This window comes from Xenopus laevis, chromosome 1S (genome assembly GCF_017654675.1).
Source record: "Xenopus laevis strain J_2021 chromosome 1S, Xenopus_laevis_v10.1, whole genome shotgun sequence".
Taxonomy (NCBI): Eukaryota; Metazoa; Chordata; class Amphibia; order Anura; family Pipidae; genus Xenopus; species Xenopus laevis.
In genome coordinates, this window is record NC_054372.1 from 16075964 (window position 1) to 16102247 (window position 26284).

Genomic DNA, 26284 nt, shown 5'->3' on the forward strand with positions numbered 1-26284 from the left:
CCTTTTTTTTTTTTAATAATGAAGTGTAACGTTTTATTTTTCTGTGGGGGGGGGTCACCAAAACTTTTCTGTTTTAAGTTGATACATTAAGTTGATACATTTCTTATCTTTGTCCCTGCTGAGCAGAATCCCTGAGTTTTATTAAGGGTAAGGTCACACTGGGAGATTCAGGGAGATTTAGTTGCCCGGCGATTGATCGCCTCTTCTTCTGGGCAACAATCTCCCCGCACTGCTTTCCCAATGGCTATAATGAAAAATCGACAGCGGGATGGCACTCACTGCACTTCATTTTCTGAAGTCGCCCAGTAGAAGAGGCGATTAGTCGCCGGGTGACTAAATCTCCCCAAATCTCCAAGTGTGACCTTATCCTTAAGGCAGAATTGATCCAATAGTTGCAAATATTCCACAGAGAATATGTATCAACTAATTGTATCAACAAAATAGATCAGATGCTCCTGGATCAATGAACTGCCAGATTGAAACATTAGAGACACAAACATTAAACTTTAAACTTAAATTTTGGGAAAATGGCAAAAAATAAAAGGTGGAAAGCAACTGAAAAAAAGTCTTTGTTTGTGGTGAGCAATCTAAAAACATCTGAACTGAAAAAAGTGTCTGGAAGGTGAAGCGGGACATTTTCCCATAATTATTGCAGGTATGTTTTTGAACGATATTTGCAAGCCCTGGACTACTTACTGCCCATGATAGTGTGAAGCAAGCCAGGGAGCTGCCCACCACTATTCAATGTTAAAAATGATCAAAAGAGCCAGATTGGGATGAAATGAGCAGTGATTAAGGGCTATTCCACACGGGGAGATAGCGACGCGTTTGCGGTCGCGGCGACAAAGCGCCGCGACAGTCGCCGCGACCGGCGCAGGCGACAGTTTTGTATGGGCGCCTATGTAAAAACGCCTGTGCTAACCACACGAGGCGATGCGCTTTTCAACAGTCGCCTGAAAATGCCTCGCCAGGCTTTTTCAGGCGACTGTTGAAAAGCGCATCGCCTCGTGTGGTTAGCACAGGCGTTTTTACATAGGCGCCCATACAAAACTGTCGCGGCGACTGTCGCGGCGCTTTGTCGCCGCGACCGCAAACGCGTCGCTATCTCCCCGTGTGGACTAGCCCTTAGGGTCAGTCCACACGAGCAGATTTGGGGCCGACTAAGCGCCTCTTCTTCTGGGTGACAATCTCCCAGAACTGCCTTTGTGTGTCTTCTCGTCTGCAATAATAAAAAGTCGCCTGCACTAAAGCACACGCGGCGCTTCGTTTTCCAAAGTCGCCCGAAGTTTCCACGTGAGGCAACTTCGGATGACTTCGGAAAACTAAGCGCCACATGTGCTTTAGCGCAGGCGACTTTTCGTTTTAGGAGACGGGAAGACACAAGAAAGGCAGTTCGGGGAGTTTGTCACCCAGAAGAAGAGGCGATTAAATCTCCCCAACTCTGCTCGGGCTTAAAGCTAGTGGCTGAGCTTTACGTGTGTGTGTGTGTGTGTGTGTGTTATAGTATGTACTATTACTAGCAACTTTGCAATTGGTTTTCATTATTTATCCTTTATAGTTTTTTGCCTTCTTCTTCTATTGCTGACCAGCTGTTGCTCTGTGAGGCTAATATTTTACTGTTATTGTTACTTTTTATTACTTGTCTTCCTATTCAGCCTCCTCCTATACTCATTTCAGTCTCATATTCAAACCCCTGCCTGGTTGCTAGAGAAAATAAGAGCCTAGAAACCAGGTCGCTGCTGAAAAGGCCAACCTAGAGAGCTACTGAACAAAAAGCTACAAAAACAATAAAACATAAAGACTAATTGCAAACTTTCTTAGTATATCACCACTGCCCGTTTCATAGTGAAAGTTCATTTAAAAGTGAATTACTCACTTTAGTACTGGAGGGTTTGAAGTGTGTCACATATATATCTAGGGGTTCTGCATGGGTTAATCCATGTGAAATTACATTCAATCCACCTCAGAGCAAAGCAATTTTATGACGGAGATAATGTTCTGTTGTACTCCCATTCTGTATCCCCGGGGGCAAGATTCTATGATTGCAACAAGCTCATATTTTGGTTACTGCCTTACAATACAAGGTTTCTAGCCAACCAGATGATTTCAGGAACACAGTATTTACCAGTATAGATCTCTGCAACACAAAAATGATTGTATGCTCTTGTTTTTCATACAGTATATACATATTAATGTTTTTTTTTTTTCAATAAAAAATATATAGAGGTGACCCAGGGATATTTCTATGAATTCCCTTAGAGTCCTGCATATAGAATCCTGCCGCGCTCTGAAAGACTTCATCAGGGCTTGACATAGGCTTTTCATCCTTAAATGGGGTAAAAAATTCCACAATTCTCACTATTCCAGGAAAAAACAATGCAGATTTTTTTTTTTATACAGGTATGGGATCCATTATCCAGAAAACTCAAAATTATGGGAAGGCAGTCTTTTAAATTAAATTATGTCCTTTTTCTGTGTAATAATAGAACAGTACCTTGTACTTTATCCCAACTAAGATATAATTAATCCTTGTTTTGGGCAGAATAATTTTATTGGGTTCATTCAATGTTTAAATAATTTTTTTTACCGACTTAGGGTGTGGAGATCCAAATTACGGAAAGACCACTTATCCGGAAAGTCCCAAGCATTCTGGATAAAAGGTCCCATACCTGTTGCCAGTGGCGTAACTAGAGTGCACCGGGCCCCCGTTGCAGGTACGGGTCGGGTCAAAAAAAATGGACCGGTGCAGGACTCTAGTATCTGTCTATGTTGCCTTTATGTTTCTATTCTTGCTTCAATTTATTTCTGTTATATGCCTATAGATAACGCTGCACATGTGAGTATAGATTAGTGTGACCATGAGTAGTTCAGTAACTTGAAAAAAAGGCCATGCAGGACTGAAACTAGAGTCCTGTGCGTGTCCATTTTTTGGGACCCATACCCGACACCTGCAATCCGCAATCCGCAACCCACATTCTTACTCGCTTGGAACCGCTACCCGACCCACAAGTACCTTATCCGCAACCCAGACCCGCTGACCATCAACAATCAGGAAGTGCTGTCATTGTAAACTGGAAATGACGTCATCGGAAGTAGACGTGACCAGAACAAAGGAGTAAATATCGCTATTGAAAAGACCTGCGGCCTGACCCGCAAACCCGCAGAACCGCCAACCCACGTCTTTACCCGCACCCCAAAGGGTACCGCATGTTTTTGCTGTTAATCTGCAGGAACCCAACCCGCTGCAGAACTCTACCTGAAACGTTGTTTTGTCCGAGATCTGAGCCAGGATTCCAATAAAGGCTTTTTATAATTACAAAACTGGGATGGTGCTGTGACTTCAATACTTTAGTATCCAAGCCAGTTGAATTGGACAACTTTGCACTACTTGAGAGCCTAAAAGGTCTGGGTAAGTGCCTACCAACTGCCCCATACCACCCACAATTATTGATAAAAGATTGGACATTTTGCGGTTAGATCCATTGTTGGACAATACACTATTGAGAAATTTAAAATACGTATTTAAACGAGGTAGGACCATATCCGATGATATATCACCTAGTCTTTATCGACCAAAAAGGTACTTGCGGGTATGGTCGGGTAGTGGTTCCAAGCGAGTAAGAATGTGGGTTGCGGATTGCAGGTGTCGGATACAGGTCCCAAAAAATGGACACGCACAGGACTCTAGTTTCAAGCCTGCATGGCCTTTTTTTCAAGTTACTGAACTACTCATGGTCACACTAATCTACACTCACATGTGCAGCGCTATCTATAGGCATATAACAGAAAGAAACTGAAGCAAGAATAGAAACATAAACGCGTCAGGTGATCTAACATGTCATAGGGTAGGAGTACATCTGTTATGGATGCCTGTTTGTTGTTTTTAATATTCAAATAAAGATGGATTTTATCTTAATCCGCACGTGTGGATTGGTTTTCTCAACCACTATATCCCTGAAACATGACCACCCACTTCCTGTCCAACTTGTGTCCTTCCTCGACGCAGGTAAGACAGCGGCTGGGGAGGAGGTTTTTTTTTTTTATTATTAGACCCCACAGTCTGGGCCCCCTGCGACTACAAGATCTGATTCTATAGTTACACCAATGCCTGTAGCAGAAACTACAGGCTGAGTTCTGTGTTTACACCAAATTATGGATCACAAAGTTGACAACCCGGACCCGCATAATGCAGCAGAGCCTTAAACCTGCACAGTGGAAAATCAAATACACACCAAGCAAGCATGAACGGCCAATAAGAGCAGAGCAGAGACACGTTTCTATACAATGGTTAACCCTTTAAGAATGAAGAGTGCCGGCACAAAAGTACAACTGTGCCAATGCCATCACTTCTATAACAGGTTCCCCTGTACGCAGGGCAAGCCAGGCTGCAGCAGACCCCTGGCACTGAACAGGTTCGACAAAGGAACTAAAAGCTGTATATGCACAAATAGCTTGTGTGTATGGAATTGCAGCTCCTTATCTATAGGCCAATCACTGAATTACAGGTATTTCCAAGGCAGTTCCACCAAGGTCACAGAAGAGCTGAAGGAATTTATTGTGAACAATGTGACATAGAAGAGATGTGACTGGCACAAAAGTAACACTATTCAATGTAAGAGTAGCTAAAGGTAATTGAGTAGATTAATCCTGTTATATGGGAAATACAAATGCTGTGCCAGAGATGCACGGCTACAAGGAAGATGTATGTATATTTTTATTTGTATAGCGCTCCTTGAGGGCAAAGCACTGTACAGCAAAACAATAAATTAGTAGTAACAAACAAGGGGTCTTTGAAGTAAAACGTTACAATAGGTGCATTCTTAGTAATACAATTCACATAAATATAAAATATAATTCCAATACAGATTAAGTGCTCAGTGTCAAGGAAACAAAACGCTTTTGGACCCTACCCCATAGGGCTTACAGTCTAAATGGGAGGGTAACATACAGACACAACTCGGAGGGGTAAGATACAGGAACCCTGCTGGGGCTGCAGTAAGCGCTTTCCCACGGGCACATAATCCCACTGGAAAAATTCCCTAAAAATCTTTTTTTCCAAAGGCAAACACACATATGCGAGTATCAGATGCAGTTAAGCAACAGATAAGAGACTAGCTGGACATTTAAGGGTGTTCCACCAACACTTGGATCATTTGCACTTGGGCAGTAACCTATAGCAATCAATCAGGGAGTAGCTTTTTTCAGCCAACAGCTGGTAGAATGAATGCAAACATCTGATTGGTTACCATAGTTTATTGACCAGGCGCCCAAGGTGCCAGTGTCTATAGTCATTGGATCAGATGCAGACATGTAGCTCTTTAGGGATTGTATAATTGGCCAATCACGTACTGTACATGCTTCTGCATGCCGGCTTCTAATGGCCCCAGCAACCATATGAAAGCAAGGTGGCAACCCTACACACAAAATAAAGCAAAAGCATGGACCTGCCCAGAGCACCCATTTGTTTTAAAAGTAGAAAAAGAATAAACACCTGGCAAGCGTCTACGGGGAAACCCATACGTTTTGATATTTCGGCTGTTTACTTGCTAAATGAGAGGCTGCAGCATGAGAGCACTTCTGCCCTCTTGTGGAGACAGCACAGTATAACAGTATATCTGACAGCTTGAAGCCCAGGTCATACTGATCCTTTAAAGGGATACTGTCATGGGAAAACATGTTTTTTCCCAAAATGCTTCAGTTAATAGTGCTGTTCCAGCAGAATTCTGCACTGAAATCAATTTTTCAAAAGAGCAAACAGATTTTGTTATATTCAATTTTGAAATCTTACATTGAGCTAGACATATTGTCAGTTTCCCAGCTGCTCCCAGTCATGTGACTTGTGCTCTGATAAACTTCAGTCACTCTTTACTGCTGTACTGCAAATTGGACTGCTATCACCCCCTCTCTTCCCCCATCAGCAGAACAATGGAGGGTAACCAGGTAACAGCTGCCTGGTAGATCTAAGAACAGCACTCAATAGTAAAATCCAGGTCCCACTGAGGCACATTCAGTTACATTGAGTAGGAGAAATAACAGCCTGCCAGAAAGTAATTCCATCCTAAAGTGCAGGCACAAGTCACATGACTGGGGCAGCTGGGAAACTGACAAAGTGTCTAGCCCCATGTCAGATTTCAAAATTGAATACAAAAAAAAATCTGTTTGCGCTTTTGAGAAATGGATTTCAGTGCAGAATTCTGCTGGAGCAGCACTATTAACTGATGTGTTTTGGAAAAAAAACATGTTCTTCCATGACAGTATCCCTTTAAGAAAAAAATGACATAATTTCATGATGTTACAATTTCTGCCAGAGTAACTGAAGATATTACATATATCTACACACTTGCAGACACAGCAGAATGACGTTACGTCAAAATACGGCACCTGACATGACATGGAACCTTCATGGTCAGTTAAGATCTATAACCCCCCAAGCTGCATGTATCCAAGGGTCCCCCCCATCTGAACTATATTCAGTTACTGTTTCAGAAATTGTAACTTTATGAAAATGTCTGATGAAGAGATAATATTAGAGTAATATTTTTTTTAAGCTTACCTTCCTGCATTTATAAGTCAATAAACAGTACCATGTTAGCACAAGAAATCTATTTTCCTGTCTTGAACTAAGGCTAACACAGTACAACACTCTACCACCTCCTACTGATACATGAACATAATGTGCACACTTCATTTTCCCTTGGTTAACAGAGACAATACACTGAGTAAATTGCATTACTTCAGCAAGCTAAATGCTCACATCCTTATTATAATAAAAATGGTAGAAAAAGTAGTGGTGGCTCTTAAATTAAGGTTTCCATACATGGGCCAAGCCTACAGAAAAAGTCAGCAGCTGATTGGCCAGTGTATGGGCGCTCCAATGGGCTTTAGAGATCGATATCTGCCTGACAATTGGTCAGATGTCAATGGGGCGGGCTTAAAATTCCCATCGGAATCAACACATCTATGCAGTCCAAGATCCGACCACGATCCCTCCACCTGCAATCCTTATGATCCTATCGTTGGCCCTAGGGCCTATGATTGGATCATACAGTGCTTTACAGAGATTCAAGTGAAGAAAGGTGAGGCAGAGCACACTCCTAAAGCTTATGAAACGAGAACACCTGGTGCACAGTGTTTGGAGTACGGCAACCTCCAGTGAATCCTCAAGTAGTAAAACACTGGCACTCAAGGAACTTCATGCAGGGTTACCCCTTGCTGGTTTATTAGGTGCGAACGTGCAACGTTTCGGGGCGAACCCCTTTATGCTTGATAAAGGGGTTCGCCCTGAAACGTTGCACGTTCGCACCTTATAAACCAGCAAGGGGTAACCCTGCATGAAGTTCCTTGAGTGCCAGTGTTTTACTACTTGAGGCTTTACAGAGATTCACATCAGTCTCTGCCCTAGTGGAGATTATAATCGAATGGATATGTATTTCTGCTCCTCTTCAAAAAAAGCCAAACCGCGACGAACCATCGTGCGGCGCTCGATTTCTCCTCCCTGGCTATCTCCTATAAGGAAGGCAGGGAGGAGAAATTGAGCACCAAATGATGGCTCGTCTGATCGCTTTCTGAAGAGGAGTGCAAGTGGAGTTTCGGTAAGTTATTTCTTAATAAAGACTTTGCGATTTTAAAATTTTATTTATCTTGGTGGATTTTTTTCAATGTATACTAACGAATATTTTTTTTTAAAAAATTGTGACGTTACTGGTTCTTTAAATACACAACATTCAAAAAAATGTGCTGTTGTGACATCATTATTTGCATACATCAATTAGCCAATAACAGTTTTAATCAACATCTTCCTCATTGTATCTCTTAAAGGAGAAGGAAAGCTAGGGAGGCATTTTATTGCCAATAGATTAGCTGCAATAGTGCAAGCTAGAATGCTATATTTATTCTGGAGAATGTTTAACCATACCTGAGTAAAAAGCTCTAGAAACTCTTTGTTTAGGATAGGAGCTGCAGTATTAACATGGTGTGACATCGCCTGCCTGAGTCTCTCCCTGCTCTGGGCTCAGATTACAGCAGAGAAGGGAGGGGTGGGGGGAGAGGAGCAAACTGAGCATGCTCATGCCCAGGGCAATGAGGTTTAAGCTGAAAACAGGAAGTCTGATACAGAAGCCCATGAGTACACAATAGAAGGAAAGAAATGCAGTGTTTCTTTTGACAGGGGACTCAGATCAACATTACTTTGGGGGTTTACTGGTATATTTAGGTGGACCTTTCTGATAAGGCTTACTTAGTTTTAACCTTTCCTTCTCCTTTAATGTGCATTTCATATGCATGTTGCAAACTTACTATTTTCAACCAATGTGTCTCAATGTCCAGTGTCAGACTTTAAATCCAAAGATGTGAAAGTCCATTTTGTGTAATTTTGTGCAGGATACCTACTGTATCAAATAAAACATTTCGGCATGTTTCCACCATTGCTGCGTGACCAAAATAAAAATATATTGTAACTCAATACGTCCATTTGTATATTTATTTACAATCTGTAGGATTTACCTTGATATTGTATTGATACACAGTCTTCTAACCCAGGAAACAATTCAAGACCAACTGCTTATTTAGGGCCACACAGTCGAGCTCATGGATCCAATACGCCTCTCTTTGTAATAACATTTTATTATGATCACCTCCCCGCATCGGTTTGGACACATATTCAATAGGCATGCACCTGAATGTTGTAGGGTCATGCCTGTGCCCAATGTCTAGCCGCAGCCTGTTGAGCTATGTCTTGCTTTTCATCATGCATTTTAGAGGGATCCATTGCTGCTTATATTTGACCTGTGCTCGTTTAGTTGCCTTATGGCACCATCCATATATGGGAAAAAAATACCTCATCAAACAGAGAACGACTGGTAATATATATCATTAAATGCTCTTGTAGCCTATTGTATTGCGGCAAAACCATAAGGCAACAAAACGAGCGTATTGGTATGCACAGGTCAAGTATAAGGGCAGCAATGGATCCCGAGAGAGCCTCTAAAATGCATGATAAAAAGCAAGACATAGCTCAACAGGCTGTGGCTAGACTTTGGGCACAGGTGAGGCATGACCCTGCAACATTCAGGTGTATGGCTATTGAGCATGTGTCCAAACCGATGCGGGGAGATAAAATGTTACTACGCTTATTGGATCCATGAGCTCGACTGTGTGGCCCCAGGGGCCTAAATGAGTTGATCTTGAATTGTTTCCTGGGTTAGGAGACTGTGTAGCAATACAGCATCAAGGTAAATCCTACAGATTGTAAATAAATATACAAAAGGACGTATTGAGTTACTATATATTTTTATTCACACAGCAATGGTGGAAACATGCTGAAATGTTTTATTTTATCCTGTAGGTATCCTGCACAAAATTACATAAATTGGACTTTCACATCTTTAGACTGCACTGGGCATTGGTGAAAATAGTAAGTTTGTAACATGAATATGAAAGGCACATTAAGAGATACAATAAGGAAGATGTTGATTGAAACTATAATTTTATTGGCTAATTGATGTATGCAAATAATGATGTCACAACAGCACATTATTTTGAATGTTGGGTATTTAAGCCACTTTCGGACTGGGACACCAGGGGCCCACCCAAAAACCTTAGACCAGGGGCCCACCAAACAAAATTTAGACTAGGGGTCCACTCACAGTACAATTATTCTTCCTCTCCTTACTCAACCTCTTTTCTCCTAGTCTCTTTTCAATTCATATTATAATCTATTATTCCATATAATTAGCCTCTTTGTTCTCATAGAAATAGGGAATGGCCATGAAATAGGCCAAATGTTTAGCACCATGAGGGGCCACTGACACCTGGGCCCACCGGGACTTTTCCTGGTATCCCGGTGGGCCAGTCCAACACTGATTTAAGCTCACATGTATCACTTGCACAAAATCCTTAATAAAAGGTACAAATGTGGACCGAAGCGTTGGTACGCAGAGTGGAATAAATTATCATTAACAAGAATATTGGAGGGCTTATGTACATATGTATGGGATCTGTTATCTGGAAAGCCATATCCCATAGAGATTATTCAAATAATCCAAATTTTAAATTAATCATTTCCCTTTTCTCTATAATAATAAAACAGTAGCTTATAGTTTTCATGACTTTCTAGAAGACTTAAAGTACGAAGATATAAAATACATAAAGATCCATTATACGATAAACCCCAGGTCCAGAGCATTCTGGATAACAGGTCCCACACCTTTATATTAGTGCTGAAACCCCACAAATTAGAACATGGGTCAGTGGGAGGAAATAGAACTACGAACATCGGATGAATTGCTGCAGGTATTAAATCCTTCTGAATACGTCTGAATTAAATTTGCTGTGTGTTCCTCAAGGTTCTTACAGCGATTATGGGGAAAAGCAGCTGAGAACATGCCTTTAGGCTTAGCTCAGCCACACCTATTATAAAATTCATTATTTATCTGTTTATGATTACCCCAGTTTAAAAGGATTAGAGACAATGAAGCTGCGTAGCAACTCTACAACCTGTTTGCGTCAGAAAGAGTAAAAAAAAAAAAATTAAAGCTACTTCCCAGAGCCAATGTCAGGGTTAATGAGTGGAAACAAAATAGCCAAGTGCCTAATGAATTGTTTTACTGTTTGGCTGTAAGGCACACCAAGCTGATCTAGGTATAATGTGACAGATCAGGTTTAGAATGTTTCAATAATTCAGGCGCCTTTGTAGAAATGTCCCACTGAAGGTTTCAGTGCACGGGTATTTCGTTTCTATTATAACAATTGAGCCCTAAAGGATAAGGATGAAGATTTCCATCCCTTAGTTATACAAACCTTAACTATACCTGTGGCCAGTGTTCCACAGTCCACACAGTCACCTGGCAGGGGCTGCTGGGAGATGTAGTTTAACAGGTCAAAGATCATTGAGTTTAAGAAAGGGGTGGAAATAACTGTGGCATTTGTCAGGTGGAACATATACCCATTATCCTGCTGTTTATGTTGTCCCCAGGGTGGCAGTTTGAATCAGCAGGAGCTGTAGTGGTGTGTAATGTGCATAACACTTCTCAGCTTGGTGCGTCACTTAATGCAGAGTTCTCAGTCTGTATATTTTGGGTCTATAATATTCATGTATAGGGAAAACTGTATAATCACATCCCTGGTGCAGGAAAGGTAACTGTTTATTCCCTTTTATCAACACATTCTTAATATTCTAAGATCCCTAGTCGTCATTGCCACCATCCAACAGCAAACAAAGACGTGTGCAATGGACAACCCTCTTTGCAATCTTCTGCATAATTTGGCCACTAGAGGCCACTGTTTGGCATTACAGTCTGTGCAAAAGGGCTTATTCGCCTATCAAACATTTTTTTAGATCAGTTGTTTTCAGATTGTTCCCCAGAAATAAAGACTTTTTTTTCCATTGCTTTCCATTTTTTATTTTGTACTGTTTTTCTAAAATCTAAGTTTACAGTTTAATGTTCTTGTCTCTGGTGTTTGAGTCTGGCAGTTCAGTAATTCAGACGCAGACTCTAAACTGATACAATTTGTTACATTTAGTTGATACAATTAGTTGATCCATTTCTCGGCAGTAACTGTGGAATATTAGAAACTATTATATCAATTCTAACAGTTGCCTTTAATGAATCTCAGATAACAAATGGATCAACTAAATGTTTCAATTTAGAACAGTTTAGAGAGTTTAGAGAGTCGGTGACCCCCCTTCCCAGAGACCACTGAGTCGGCAGCTTATTGGCCCGTGTGTGGTGTTTTTCCGAACGATATCTGGCCGAAAGTCAGGTAAATGTCGATTGCGCAGGGTAAAAATCACGTCAGATCACGGCCGCATCTGTGCGCTGATGCGGTCCCACGATCAGACCACGTCTATTGGCTGCATTGTGGGCCAACTGTTGGGCCCTAGGGCCCACGATTGGATTAGCCTGATATCGACCACCTCAGTGTGGGCATATCGGGGAGAGATCCGTTCGTTTTGGCGAAATCGCCAAACGAGTGGATCTCTACATGTATGGCCACCTTTAGAAAGGCAAAAAATTAGACTAGAAGCCCCATACACGGTCCGATAAAGCTGCTGACAGAACAAGTCCGCAGCTTATTGGCCCGTGTGTGGGGCCCTCTGACGGCTTCCACAATCAATAACTAGTCGAAAGTAAAAAATGTTATCTGATCATAACCGCATATGTTCCTTGATGCAGTCCCACGATCCGACCACCTGTATTGCCTTCATTCTGATCCGATCGTTGGGCCCTAGGGTCAGCCCGATATTGCGCACCTCAATGTGGGCATATCAGGGAGACATCCACTCGTTTGGCGATCTCCCTGTGTATGGCCAACTTTAGTAACTGGAAAAGGTCTTTCTGGTGAACTATCTTAAACAAACCGAACTGAAAAAAAAGTGTTTGAAGGTGAACAATCCCTTTAAAGGATCAGAAATGAAAGGGATGTATATGTCTTTATACTGGGAAAAGGTGTGTTTGTTTCAAAAGCTCCAGTATAGTTTATGTAAATACATCTCCAGTCAGGGGGCTGCCATGCAGGGTTCCATAGAGGCTCCTCTTCACACAGCAGATAACAAATGTTTACAATACAATGGTTTTAGCACATGATCACTGATAAGCAGGGGTCAGATATTATTCAGGATTATTTACCAACACATAGGTGGAATATTTGCCTTGCACAGCCACTGCTTTTCACTTCAGACCACTTTCCACAGCCCCTATTTACTTTTATAGGAAATGAGCAGAGGTGCAGGTAAGAGCACTTTCCAGCCCCCAAAATACCCACTAAAGCATATTGGGCCAAAAAGTACTGAAGCCTTTACTTCTGTGCTTCTTGCATTAGAGTTAAAGGGGTGTTTCACCTTTATGTGAATTTTTAGTAAATCATAGAATGGCTAATTCTAAAGGTGGCCAGAGACGTAACAATTACGATCTTTCCTAGAAAAGACGTTTCCAAGACGGATCGTTCATTTCAACAAACACGTGTAGAGCTGAATTGTCAGATATACAGACAGAAACAACAGAATTCTACCTGTATCTGACCATTCAGCACTAACAATGGCCGATGTTCAGGTGCTTTCATAGGCATCCAATCAAAATTTTCCACCTGGGCTGATCAACGAGCCAACGGATATACCAGCTTTCTGCTGTAAGATAATATCTGTGTGTGTATGGCCACCTGAAGCAACTTTTCAATTGGTCTTCATGTTTTCTTTTTTTTTTTTATAATAGTTTTTGAATTTTTTGACTTTTTTCGTCTGACTCTTTCCAGCTTTCCATTGGGGGTCACTGTAAGACTACAAATGTATTGTTATTGCTACTTTCTATTTCCCATCTTTCTATTCAGGCCTCTTCTATTCATATTCCAGTCACTTATTCAAATCAGTTCATGGTTGCTAGGGTACGTTGCACCCTAGCAACCAGACAGCTGAAACTGCTAACTGGGAAGCTGCTGAATAAAAAGCTAAAGAACTCAAAAACCACAAATAATAAAAAATGAAAGCCAACTGCAAATTGTCTCAGAATATCCCTCTCTACATCAGTGGTCCCCAACCAATGGCTCGTGAGCAACCCAATGGATGTTGCTCCCAGTGAGCTTAATGCAGGTGCTTATTTTAATTTAATTTATTTAATTAATTCCTGGCTTGAAGGCAAGCTTTAGTTGCATAAAAAACATGTGTACTACCAAACCTGTAGGCTGCCAGTCCACATAGGGGCTACCAAATCACGGCATCCCCAGGAACTTTTTTCATTCTTATGTTGCTCCCCGACTCTTTTTAGATTTAAGTGTAACTCGCGAGTAAAAGAGGTTGGGGTCCCCAGTTCTACATCACACTAAAAGTTAATGTAAAGGTGAAAAACCCTTTAATGGGAGCCATAGGAGGTGGTCAAGAATGCTGCTTTTCTTATACTAACCAGTATGGCTGTTCCTATTATTAATATACATTATAAAGTGCTGACATGAGGGGGCACAGAAGGGTCTTCTTAATGGAGAAAAAAAGCAGGCTCCCCTGTTAGTCATCATACAGTATTCAGTGTACAGTGGGCTTCTGTCAATCTAATTAAAAATCTCATTTGTCACTGTGGAAGCTGTTAGCTTAATCATTTGCCATTTCCCTTTCTTTTCCAGTGTTAGCTCAGCAAACTTGCCCTTCACTACAACGCACACATGTTCCTGGCCAAAAAACACACTTGTGCTGTGGGGGGAACAGAAAGTGGAAAGAGCACAAGGCTGTGAAGCCAGTGAGTCACATGCCCAGAGGCACGGCCGATGCACAGTAATCATGTAATGGCTTGCACCCTGCCACGCATCTTACATTAACTCTTTCAGTGCAGAATTGAGGGTGCTGTTTGTGTGAAGTTGAGAGGTTCTCGTACAATGCTGGGACCATCTAGAGTAGGGCTGACCAACTAGGGGCCTGTACCACCATCAGAAAGAGTTTTACATCCCCCAGCATGCTCCAAGATCTGCATAGAACTCTATAATTGTTCAAGAATAACCCAGCCACCAAACATGAAAAAATGGATAATTATCTTAAAGCATGGAAAATGCAATGTAATGCAATGCTTACAACTTATGGCACCGTGTTGCTTGGTGTTCCCCACTAGTGGGAGTTGTACGGAAAAAAAACCACAAAGACATATTAAACGTTTAAATCGCTAAGTCTTTATTAAAAAATAACTTACCGAAACTCCGCTTGATGAGGTGATCCAGCGATCTATCGTGCGGCGCTCGATTTCTCCTCCATGCTTTCCTTATAGGAGAAAGCCAAGGAGGAGAAACTGAGCGCCCGATGATGGATTGTCTCCATGTCGCCTTTTCTGAAGAGGAGCGCAAGCGGAGTTTCGGTAAAGACATAGCGATTTAAAAGTTTAATATGTCTTTGTGTTTTTTATCCTTTAAAATATCCACACCTGAAAAACGGGGATGCCCAGCATTTTGACCAATCAGTAACCAAGCTTAAATGCAACCAATGCGGCACTGGCCATCGCATACAAGAGTGGTTTCCCAGTTTCGGGGCAGTCAGATTGAAAATGATTATAGATCGAATAGGGGACTCCAGAAAGATAAACAATATACATATAACACAGATACATACAATTTATTATATTAAGTGTATAACATTCTCACAACCCCGTTAGTCTCCCATCATGTAAGAAATGATTTAGAATTGATTCTATGTGTTATATTAAATACTACTGCCTGTTTTAGCAGGAATTTCCCTGTATTAAAGGGGGTCTTAGAGACTCACCCTATACCATATGGGGACCCAGTTTTAGGTTCTGACCCATAGATTAAGAATCACTGAATTAGAAGCAACTACAGGTATGGGACCGGTCATCCAGAATGCTCGGGACCTGGGGTTTTCCGGATAACAGATCTGGATTTGAATCTTCATACCTTAGGTCCACTATAAAATCATGTAAACATTAAATAAACCCAGTACACTGATTTTACTTCCAATAAGGAATACTTGTATCTTAGTTGGGATTAAGTACAAGATACTGTTTTATTATTACAGAGTTAAAGGAAATATATTTTTAAAAAAATTGGATTGTTGGGAGTATAATGGAGTCTAGGGGAGAAAGCCTTTCCGTAATTCGGAGCTTTCTGGATAACCAGTTCCCGGATAACGGATCCCATATCTAATAAGCGTCTGAACTGGTGGAGACAGGTCTGCTCTAACGATGGCTAGGTCCATCTTACTACATCACCCTATTGGGGACAGTTGTACATATTAAAAGGGAAACTTACCTGTTAAAGAGATTACTAAGAGATCCAAATATCTTCAACTTTTTGTCCACTTCCGCCTCCTGGGCAAAACTTTCATGAATCCCATCAGCACTGCCGTCTTTTGTAGAGTTCAGCGTCACTTCGGAAAAATGCGTGTCGTCATTCTCCAAAGCGACAATCGCACTTGAGTTGCTCATAACAACAAAATCCACAATGTCCTCATTACTGACAGACAAAGTGGTGGAGAAGTCTGTGCTGAGGCTGGAAATGCTACAGTCCGAGACGTCGTCGCTTCTGTTGAGGGACGTCGGGCTGTAGAGTTTTGCGGTGTTGTATCCAGATCTGGGAAGGGTGGAGGATTTCCAGACGACGTGGTCTGGTTCTGTGCTACTCAAAGACGGGGGTCCATTGCTACCTGAGATTGTCTTGGAGTTCTGGAAAACTCGTTCATGTGCAAGAGCGCTAGAGGAAAAGTTTGGTCGTAAGGTTTGTACTGCTTCTGGAGGTGCAATTTCCAGTGTGGGGATACCATAATCCCGAGAAGACACTGGAAGACTCCCACTTCTCGTAGCAAAACGACGACTGGGCCGGTATTCTGGCAGTCCAAAAGACTGAGCACCTTTTAGATTCCATTTGCCAAGGGCAGGGATTTCACTCTCGATGTTAATGTCCTGGACTTCAATGAACCCTAAGTTTTTAATGTTGGTTGAGACGTCTTTATTCATGTTAGACCAGGGCGTAACTAGGTAAAAGACACAAAAAAAAAAACCCAAGTTACTGGTTACCCAAAATCTAGATAGAGATTCGCTATGGATTATAAATCATGCATGCTCACAATGCTGAATCTGATCCTTGACGGTACTATAACCTAATTTCCCAAAAGATCTCTAAGCCCCGCTTAACTCTGAATCTATTATTTTCGGGTTACACTACCAAAAACGTCCAACCCCCTTTCCCACTAAGCTGCCATTAAAGTCATAAAATGTCTAGCCCACTCCTGCAGTCTCTGACTTCAAGGGATCTGCCTTGGATACACAAGTGCACTATTGTGCATTATCACATGGCAAATATTTAGCTCTTGCCCAGGCAGACAGTAATGTTCTGAGACAAATTGCAATTGTTTTTCTTTTTTTATTATTTAGAGAGTTATTTGTTTTTTAATCAGTAGCCCTCTCCAGTTTTCAGCAATCTAGTTGCTAAGGTCCCAATCATCCCAGCAACCATGCCTTGATATGAATAAGAGACAAGAATATGAATAGGAGAGGCCTGAATAGAAAGATTAGTAATAAAAAGTAGCAATAACAATAAATGTGTAGCCTTACAGAGCATTTATTTTTTAAATGGGGTCAGTGACCCCTATTTTAAAGGAAAACTATACCCCCGAACAATGTAGGTCTCTATAAAAATATATTGCACAACCACTCATATGTAAAACCCTGCTTCATCTAAATAAACCAATTTATTTTATAATAATATACTTTTTTAGTAGTATGTGCCACTGGGAAATCCTAAATAGAAAATCGCCGTTTTAAAAAATAAGGGCTGCCCCCCTGGGATCATAGGATTCACGGTGCATACAAACAAACCATACATGTTAGGTCACATGAGCCAATTAACAGACAGAGTTCTGTCTTTTGCTTCCACACTTCTTCCTGTTACAGTTAGAGCTGCAGTATTTCTGGTCAGGTGATCTCTGAGGCAGCACACAATATATATCAGTTTGGTAAGATTCTTTAATATGCAACTTAATTTGATTTAAATTGTCGCTTAAATATTAATTTTGAGGGTAAAGTTTTCCTTTAAGGACAGAGACACGCGCTCAGATTCGGGGAGATTAGTCACCCAGCGACAAATCTCCTCTTCCTTGGAGCGACTAATCTCCCCGACTGCCTCTTGCCGGCTAGAATGTAGATCGGTGGGATGGCACTTCGTTTTCTAAGTCGCACAAAGTTCCTTCACAAGAGAAACTTCCGGTGACTTCGGAAAATTAAGCGATCCGAGTGCCATCCCGCCGATGATTTAGATTCTAGATGGCGGGAGGCAGTTCGGAGAGAATAGTTGTCCCGAAGAAGATTTATCGCCGGGCGACTAAATCTTCCCGAATCTGAGCGTTTGTCTCTGCCCTAATGCTGGAAAGAGTAGAAAAAAAGAAGGCAAATAATGGGGAAAACATTGACTAAAAAAAAAAAATGAAGGTCAGTTGAAAAGTTGCTTAGAATTAGCCATTATATTAAAAGTTAACATAAAGGTGAAGCACCCCTTCAAGGACTACTTTGGATGTCCCACAGACACGACATGGGTGTTTAGCTTTTAGTTTTACTGTAAACCATCAAATGAAATTATAATAAGTTAAAATAATGGCAGCGCTGTTAGAATAAAGACACACTGATGTTAATAGGGTTTTATCTTTTACCCATGCTGCCAGCCGTCAGTGAGAGCCGCCATCTGAATGATGATTATAGCAGCGCCGCCATGATAATAGTCTGTTTGCTCGGATACCTTGCTTAGTAACGGATCCATAACTGGAAAGTCTAATCTTGTTTCTTTGTTGTTTCCGTGTTGCATCTGGCATATCCCATCTCTTCTCATTGCCTCTGGCACCGGGAGCAAGGACGCCGAGAAACAAGACATTCCAGGTTTGTCAGCAATCTGGCTGCAAATCACTTATCCACATGGATTCTGTGCTGCTTCCATAACACTGAAGCGCCTCAATAGCAAATATTACATCATAGGAAAATTTGGAAATTAAAATACTGACGCCTGTGGTGAGCACCTGTACATTATAGTCAATAGCCAAGGGGAAGGGAAAATGTGTGTCATTATTCATACTACAGCTATGGGACCTGTTATCCAGAAGGCTTGGGACCTGTTATCCAGAAGGCTTGGGACCTGGAATTTTCCAAATAATGGATCTGTATTCTGCTTGTCCAAGAAATAATTCAAGATCCTCTTAGTTCGGATCAAGTACAAGGTACTGTTTTATTATAACAGAGAAATTAGATTATATGGATAACATGGAGTATATGGGAGACAGCCTTCCCGTCAGGCCCGGACTGGCAATCTGTGGGTTCTGGCAAATGCCAGAGGGGCTGCTATAAGGTGCCATAGAAAGTCAGTATTTAGTGGGCTGGTGGGGGCTGTTTGGGCCTCTGTGTACCTGAAATGCCAGGGCCTATTTTAATTCTCAGTCCAGACCTGCTTCCCGTAGCTTTTTGGATAACGGATTTTAGGATTAACCGGTTTCTGGAGAACGGATCCCAACTTTACCCTTTAAAATCCATATTATGGATGAGGAATTAACATGTGTCCAGTTTATAGGAGCCTCACCAGATAACAGAACATTCTAACACCTGCAAGGTTACAAGTACAAGCCCACCAGGTTGCATACACAAAGGTTATACTCACAGGCACATGAGGATTTTGTTTATTGTGCAAACTCAATGCGCCTCTATAGGGCAGAGCTGTTTGTATACAAACAAAAGCCGGAATTTCCACTCCCAGGGCCCCCACACTGATACTGAAAGGCTGGCTCGTCTGCTTTCGGCTACGATTAACAAAGCTGAGCAGCTCCAGCGTGTTCCCACTTGTAGATCACCACGGGTTTCCTTATGAATTATACATCAGCCAGGTGTGTGCAACATGCAGCGACTGCCACGACCCAGGCACATTTAAAGGAACAGTTCAGTATAAAAATAAAAAGTAGGTAAATAGATAGGCTGTGTAAAATAAAAAAAAAATGTATCTAATATAGTTAGTTAGCCAAAAATGTAATGTATAAAGGCTGGAGTGACTGGATGTGTAACATAATAGCCAGAAAACTACTTCTTTTTTTCAGCTCTCTAACTCTGAGTTAGTCAGCGACTTTAAGGGGGGCCACATGGGACATAATTGTTCAGTGAGTTTGCAATTGATCCTCAGCATTCAGCTCAGACTCAAAATCAACAGATATGACCCATGTGCCCCCTCAAGTCACTGATTGGTTACTGTCTGGTAACCAATCAGTGGAAACCAAGAGAGCTGAAACTATATAAGATATATCTTATATATTTAGTATGATGTAGAGAGTGATATTCAGAGATAATTTGCAATTGCTTTTTTTATTATTAGTGGTTATTGCGTTATTTCACTTTTTATTCAGCAGCTCTCCAGTTTGCAATTTTAGCAATCTGGTTGCTAGGGTCCAAATTGCCCTAGCAATCATGCATTGATTTGAATAAGAGACTGGAATATAAATTGGAGAGGGTCTGAATAGAAAGATAAGTAATAAAAAGTAGCAATAAAAATAAATGTGTAGCCTGTGTTGTGACCCCCATTTGAAAGCTGGAAAGAGTCAGAAAAAGAAGGCGGATATTAGAAAACTATAAAAAAAAAAATGATGAAGACCAATTGAAAAGTTGCTTAGAATTAGCCATTCGAGAACATACCAAAAGTTGAACCACCCCTTTAAGCTGAAAACATAAAATACACAGGCCCACTGAGTTCGACCTTTCTGTCCAAATGAAACCTGTGTAACCAGCTAGCCAAGGCATCAGCCTCAAAAACCTGCAGGAGAAATGACAGCCGGCCTTATAGTTTATTTATAGAGAGCCCGCATATAAAATATATATTCGTACGGGCAATTATCCGAACAGAATAAACCAAATCCAGATAACACAGGGGGCAAAAACAAACTGAGGCTCAGCGGTAGGAGCCTCCCGCCCACGGGAAACATAGAATCTTCCTTGAGCGTGGGGAAGGAAATGAAGTATAGGCAATAAAATAGCTGTTACTATGTGTCAATACATTGAGAAACAAGAACAAACACCCTTTTTTAACATGAACCTGACGCACCTCCTCACTTTCTGTTTGGGAAAGACACTGAGTTCTGTAACATTTGCTACTACAGTACAACCACCATTTGACATCCCTTGATTTTTAGTTTTCCCTCATTTTACATTGTTGTTTTGTGGTCCCACCTATATCTTAAACTTAATAAATTTCCCTGATTTTACATCATTTTTTTTCTGGTCCCCGGAAAAACGTAAAATGGGGGATCTACTGTATTGTGGAATTATTACAGTCCTGTCCCCCCAAACACACTGTGAGGTGATAATTGTAATATTATTCGGATTTATCTTTCTGTTCAAGCCGTCTCCTATTCATATGATCACGCAGACTCACTCAGGAAGCAGCTTTGGTGGTTTTCAGTCTCGAGGGACTTTACATTTGTTCTTTGCTAAGTAAGGGTTAACCAGCCGGATACAGTGGGTGCAGTTTCTTACCTGGGCTATGGAGACCTCCATTTTGTTGGGGTGCATGTTGTGCTTGGGACATAGTTTACAGGGAGAGCGAGAGTGCAGGGCAGAGGGGTGCCAGCTCCATGCTAGGCCGGTGCCGCTGAACTTCTTCTAATGCTTTTCACAAAAGAGGAAGAGAGAGAGGAAACAAAAACGACCATGAGTTCAGGGGGAGGTAAAGAAACAGCGTCCCCCATAATGCCGATACCTATAGTGTCAGTATACAGCTATAATACAAAAAAGCCATGAATATCTTGTAAAATATATCCTTATAAACGGAGACTAGTGATGTCATCAGTTATAAACGGTGAGTAGTGATGTAATTTCTGTCACATGACTCACTAAAATTTGTGTATTATAATTAATAAAGTACCCCCAGTTGTAAAATATGACGATATTATAAGTTACCTCGGAGTTCCATGACCTGTATAAAAACACTCGGCCTTCGGCCTCGTGTTTTTATATGGTCATGAAACTCCTCGGTAACTTATAATATCCTTATATTTTACAAGAGGGGGTACTTTATTCACTATATAATACAAAAAAGCCATGAATATCTTGTAAAATATATCCTTATAAACGGTGACTAGTGATGTCATCAGTTATAAACGGTGAGTAGTGATGTCAACTCACTAAAACTTGTGTATTATAATAAATAAAGTAGGGATGCACCGAATCCAGGATTCGGTTTGGGATTCGTCCGAATCCTAATTTGCATATGCAATTATGGGCGGGGAGGGAAATCGCGTAACTTTTTGTCACAAAACAAGGAAGTAAAAAATGTTTTCCCCTTCCCACCCATAATTTGAATATGCAAATTAGGTTTCGGATTCGGTATTCGCCCGAATCTTTAGAGAACGATTCGGCCGAATCCAAAATAGTGGATTCGGCGCATCCCTAAAATAAAGTAGCCCTTGTTGCAAAATATGAGGATATTAGAAGTAACCTCAGAGATCCATGACCTGTATAAAAACACTCTGCCTTTATGGTCATGGAACTCCTCTGTAACTTCTAATATCCTTATATTTTACAATAGACGCTACTTTATTCACTATATAATGAAATGGTAACTAGACACAAACAAACAAAACCCAAATGTCAATGTAATTGAGATGTACAATAAATAAATTAATTAATGAGAGGCAGGATATTAAAGGGCACATGCAAAATCATTCAACGTGTGGTCTGTCCTCTTCAGTTTCTAACGTGGGGGAACATTGGTGGATATAAAGGTGGGTCCCTTTAAGAGAAAGTTTATTGAGGTGACAGTGGTAGGGCGACATATAATCCCCGGCTGAGTGAGATCTAACTAACACCCTGTCACAGGGGAAGGGCAGCCTATAGCTCCTTGTTGGACTACAAGTCCCAGCATCCCCCCAAGAGCAAGGTGGGAGATGTGCAGGCAGGGCTGTATGAGAAGCAGTAATAAGATTAGAATGAGATTAGGATAATAATGCTGGGCAAGCTGTTGTCATGTGCTGCCCATGTGAGGAATGAATGTGGGGAATGTATGTGAGGAACCAGTGTGAGGAATGAGTGTGAGGAATGAGTGTGAGGAATACATGAGAAGTTGCAAGTGACTCTCAGGCACAAGTTGTACCTTCTCCCTTACACTGTGCCCAGTAGTAGTAGTAGCAGGGCCTCTCCCCCCAGCCTGGCACACAGCCCATCCCTGCAAAGTAAACATGCCAGTGTGAGCCCTCACCTTGTGCTGCTCCTTTTCACACCCCACTGCCTCACTACCTAAGCACAGCAACCCCCCCTCTCCCCCGATAATGGAACGATCCCCGTCCCCATGCCTATGGAGCTGTAGCTCCTTCCCTGAGCTCACCCACCTGCCACAGGGGTCCCAGCGTGCGATTGAGCCCTCCTCTCCCAGCGGCAGGTGCTGCAGTTTGTTCCTGGAAGGGAGGCGCTTCCTCACTGTGTCTGACCCTCCTCCTCCTGCTGCTCAACTCTCCCTCCCCGCACACCGTGCCGCCTCCTTTTCCCGTGTGAAGCCGCTCCCCCTGCATCTCGCACAGGTTCCTCGGCCGCTCTGGAGCGGGAGGGGTTAATAGGGCAGCCCCACTGGCAGACTGGCATTTTAAGTGGTGCTTCACCTTTAAGGTAACTTTTATTATGTTATAGAACTGCCAATTCTAAGCAACTTTCCAATTGGTCTTCATTATTTTTTTTTTATAGTTATTTTTCTTTTTCTTTGCAGCTTTTCATATGGGGTCGCTGACCCCTTCTAAAAAAACAAATGGTCTGTAAGGCTACAAATGTAGTGTTATTGTTACTCTTTATTACTGACCCTTCTATTCAGGCCTCTCCTATTCATATTCCAGTATCTTATTTAAATCAATGCATGGTTGCTAGGGTCATTTGGACCCTAGTTACTAGATTGCTTAAGATGCAAACTGGAGAGCTACAAAACCAGCCCAAAACTAGCCAAGAGGCACTTCAAAATTAGCCATAAAATAGCACAATATGTGCAGTGAAAAAATTCTAAAAAATAATTGAATATATGTGAAAATTTGCACTGATTCACAAATTATTCCATGAAGCAAAATAGGAAAAGTTCAATAAATACTGGTAAAACAGCTCAACCACTAAATATTTTTGTGGCCACTAGATTTTTGCCCCAAAATTGTCAAATTGAGGAAAGTCACCGGAAAATGTGAGAATGTGAGAATGCTTAAGAGGGACGGGAGACTGGGGTACAGAGCCCAAAATCTGGTAACTACTCAAGTCAGTCCCATTGCATGCTGGGTATTGTAGTCTTACATTCAACTTGACAGTCGGCAAATTAAGCAGAAACTTCATTACCCAACATGCACTGGGAGACGTAGGCTTGGCACATTAAGGCAAGAAAAACTTTGGCTGGTTTGTACTTTGGTGCAGCCTGCAAACTGAAACTGGCTTTATAATCACAATTTCCTCTGTTTAGCTCAAGAAATATTTATAGAGATTTATTTTTTTTAAAGGGGATTTCCACCATTTTTTTTTGTTTTCAAAAAATGAAAGACATTTTTATTCATGTCAGGTCCACTGCCAGATGGGAAGTGGTTTTAAGACGAATTTGCAGTTAAACAGGAATAAAGTGGCCGCCATTTTTGTTACTAACTATACCCGAAACCAAAATGTTTTTGTTTTATTGGGGGGGTTGCTATTTTGCCCGTTTAACACCATCTTTCTGAATTTCCTACAACAGCAAAATGTCCTAATTTTGTAGGCAACTAAGAGTAATATAAGGTGTTGCTTTTACATGGTGCTGAAAATTAATATTATCTTTAAAAATAGCCCCTTTATTGGAGCTCCCTATAGATGTTCTCTGGTCACTGTCCGAGTTTCAAATGAGAAGTGGGCGTTTCCTAACGGACCCTGCCAGAAGCATAGTAGGAGGGGACAGCCAATCACAGCCCTGCAGTCACACAAGCACAAACAGGCTTCAGTTCCCTATCAGGTCCTTCTAGCTGCTGATTGGTTCCTGTCCTACAGTGCAGTGAGCTGAGAGCCGCCGACTCCCCTGCACAGCCTGGGAATTCAGGGAGCAGGAAGAGAAGGGAGGGACTAGTAGGGTTTTTACAGAAATATTCAATAAATCAACCTGAAACACTACTTTCTGAAGCACAATTCTTCTATATCTAAATGAGTATAATGCACTGGTATTAGGGATGCACTGAATCCAGGATTTGGTTCGGGATTTTTTCAGCAGGATTAGGATTTAGCCGATTCCTTCTGCCCGGCCGAACCGAATTCGGATCCTAATATGCATATGCAAATTAAGGGCGGGGAGGGAAATCACATGACTTTTTGTCACAAAACAAGAAAGCAAAAATGTTTTCCCCTTCCCACTCCTAATTTGCATATGCAAATTCGGATTCAGTTCGGAATTTGGCCGAATCGTTTGCGTTTGCGAATCCAAAATAGTGGATTCCGTGCATCCCTAACTTGTATGTTCTTATTTTTTACACATAATTGGAAAATTCAATACGCCATCGTTAGCATGTCGAAAATTGCAATCCACATTAAAAAAATTGGCACCTGAAAGGAAATTTTAACGTCAAAGCACAAAATCACCATATTCACAAAGTCAGGCTTTTATAGCTACATTCATATTTCTTACTCCGATTTCAATTTACTCCACTTTTGTGAATTCCCCTCCCTGTTCATTGAAGTTAAACAAGGGGTACACAGCCCCGTCATAGGCAGAGAGTAGTGACAGTTTAGGGAGGCTTAGCTTCCCCCAAAAAGGGACCAACTGCTGTATATTCATTTATAATACACAAAAGCCATGAATATCCTGTAAATTATATCCTTATAAACGGTGAGTTCTGATGTCATCAGTTATAAACGGTGAGTTCTGATGTCATTTCTGTCACATGACTCACCGAAACTTGTGTATTATAATAAATAAAGTACCCCCAGTTGTAAAATATGAGGATATTAGAAGTTACCTCGGAGTTTCCTGACCTGTATAAAAACACTCGGCCTTCGGCCTCGTGTTTTTATATGGTCATGAAACTCCTCGGTAACTTATAAAATCCTTATATTTTACAAAAGGGGGTACTTTATTCACTATATAATTATACGTTAGCTCTGATCAGTCATTAAGGCTAATGAAATGGGAAAGCTAAAGTTATTTAATGTTTATGTGATTTTCTAGCATACTTAAGGTATGAAGATCCAAAGTACGGAAATATCCCTTATCCAGAAAAGTCCCGAGCATTCTGGATAACAGATCCCATACCTGTATAAACAATGGGGCCCGACGGAATCTGTTTTCTCTAAGCACTGCCTATGGAAATGATAAGGAGGCGGCATTTAGTCATACAGTTGATATATATTTGATAGCAATCATCACTGGGCCCTTTCCCAGGGAATGCTGGGTAGATACTTATAATGGTGACTGTGACTACCTAGGAAACAAGTCCAGCAATAGTGTAAGTTCAGCACTGAGCTCAGTGAGCACAATTATGAGAGTATTCAGTAGGGCTGCACCGAATCCAGGATCCGAATCCTTGTGCCTGGCCGAATCCGAATCCTAATTTGCATATGTAAATTGTGGGGAGGGCGGGATTTCACGTGACTTTTTGTAACAAAACAAGGAAGTAAACCAATTTTTTCCCACTTTTTCCTTCCCCATCCCTAATCTGCATATACTAATTAGGATTCGGTTCGGGATCCAAGATGGATTCGGGGATTCGGCCAAATCCAAAATAGTGGATTCGGTGCATCCCTAGTATTCAGGTTACTGCTCGTTTCTAATGTTTTCTTATCCTTTAATTGAGTTTACCATGAACCTGCTGTTC

The 26284-nt window shown here is 41.4% G+C and overlaps 1 protein-coding gene across 3 annotated transcripts in view; it reads right to left on the reverse strand.

The window, feature by feature from the left end:
* Positions 1-22973, reverse strand: part of LOC108706534 (TBC1 domain family member 14) — a 73761-nt gene extending 50788 nt beyond the window's left edge. The window contains exons 1-3 of one of the 3 annotated variants that reach the window (XM_018243033.2): positions 22823-22973; positions 20973-21104; positions 15733-16453 (exon numbers count right to left, since the gene is read on the reverse strand). In XM_018243033.2, coding sequence (XP_018098522.1) covers positions 15733-16453; positions 20973-21024 — 773 coding nt within the window. In that variant the 5' untranslated portion in view covers positions 21025-21104; positions 22823-22973. Of the gene's footprint in view, positions 1-15732; positions 16454-20972; positions 21105-22692 lie in introns of all 3 variants that reach the window. The other 2 variants (XM_018243034.2, XM_041579392.1) reach the window with 2 other exon arrangements.
* Positions 22974-26284: the final 3311 nt, after the last annotated feature.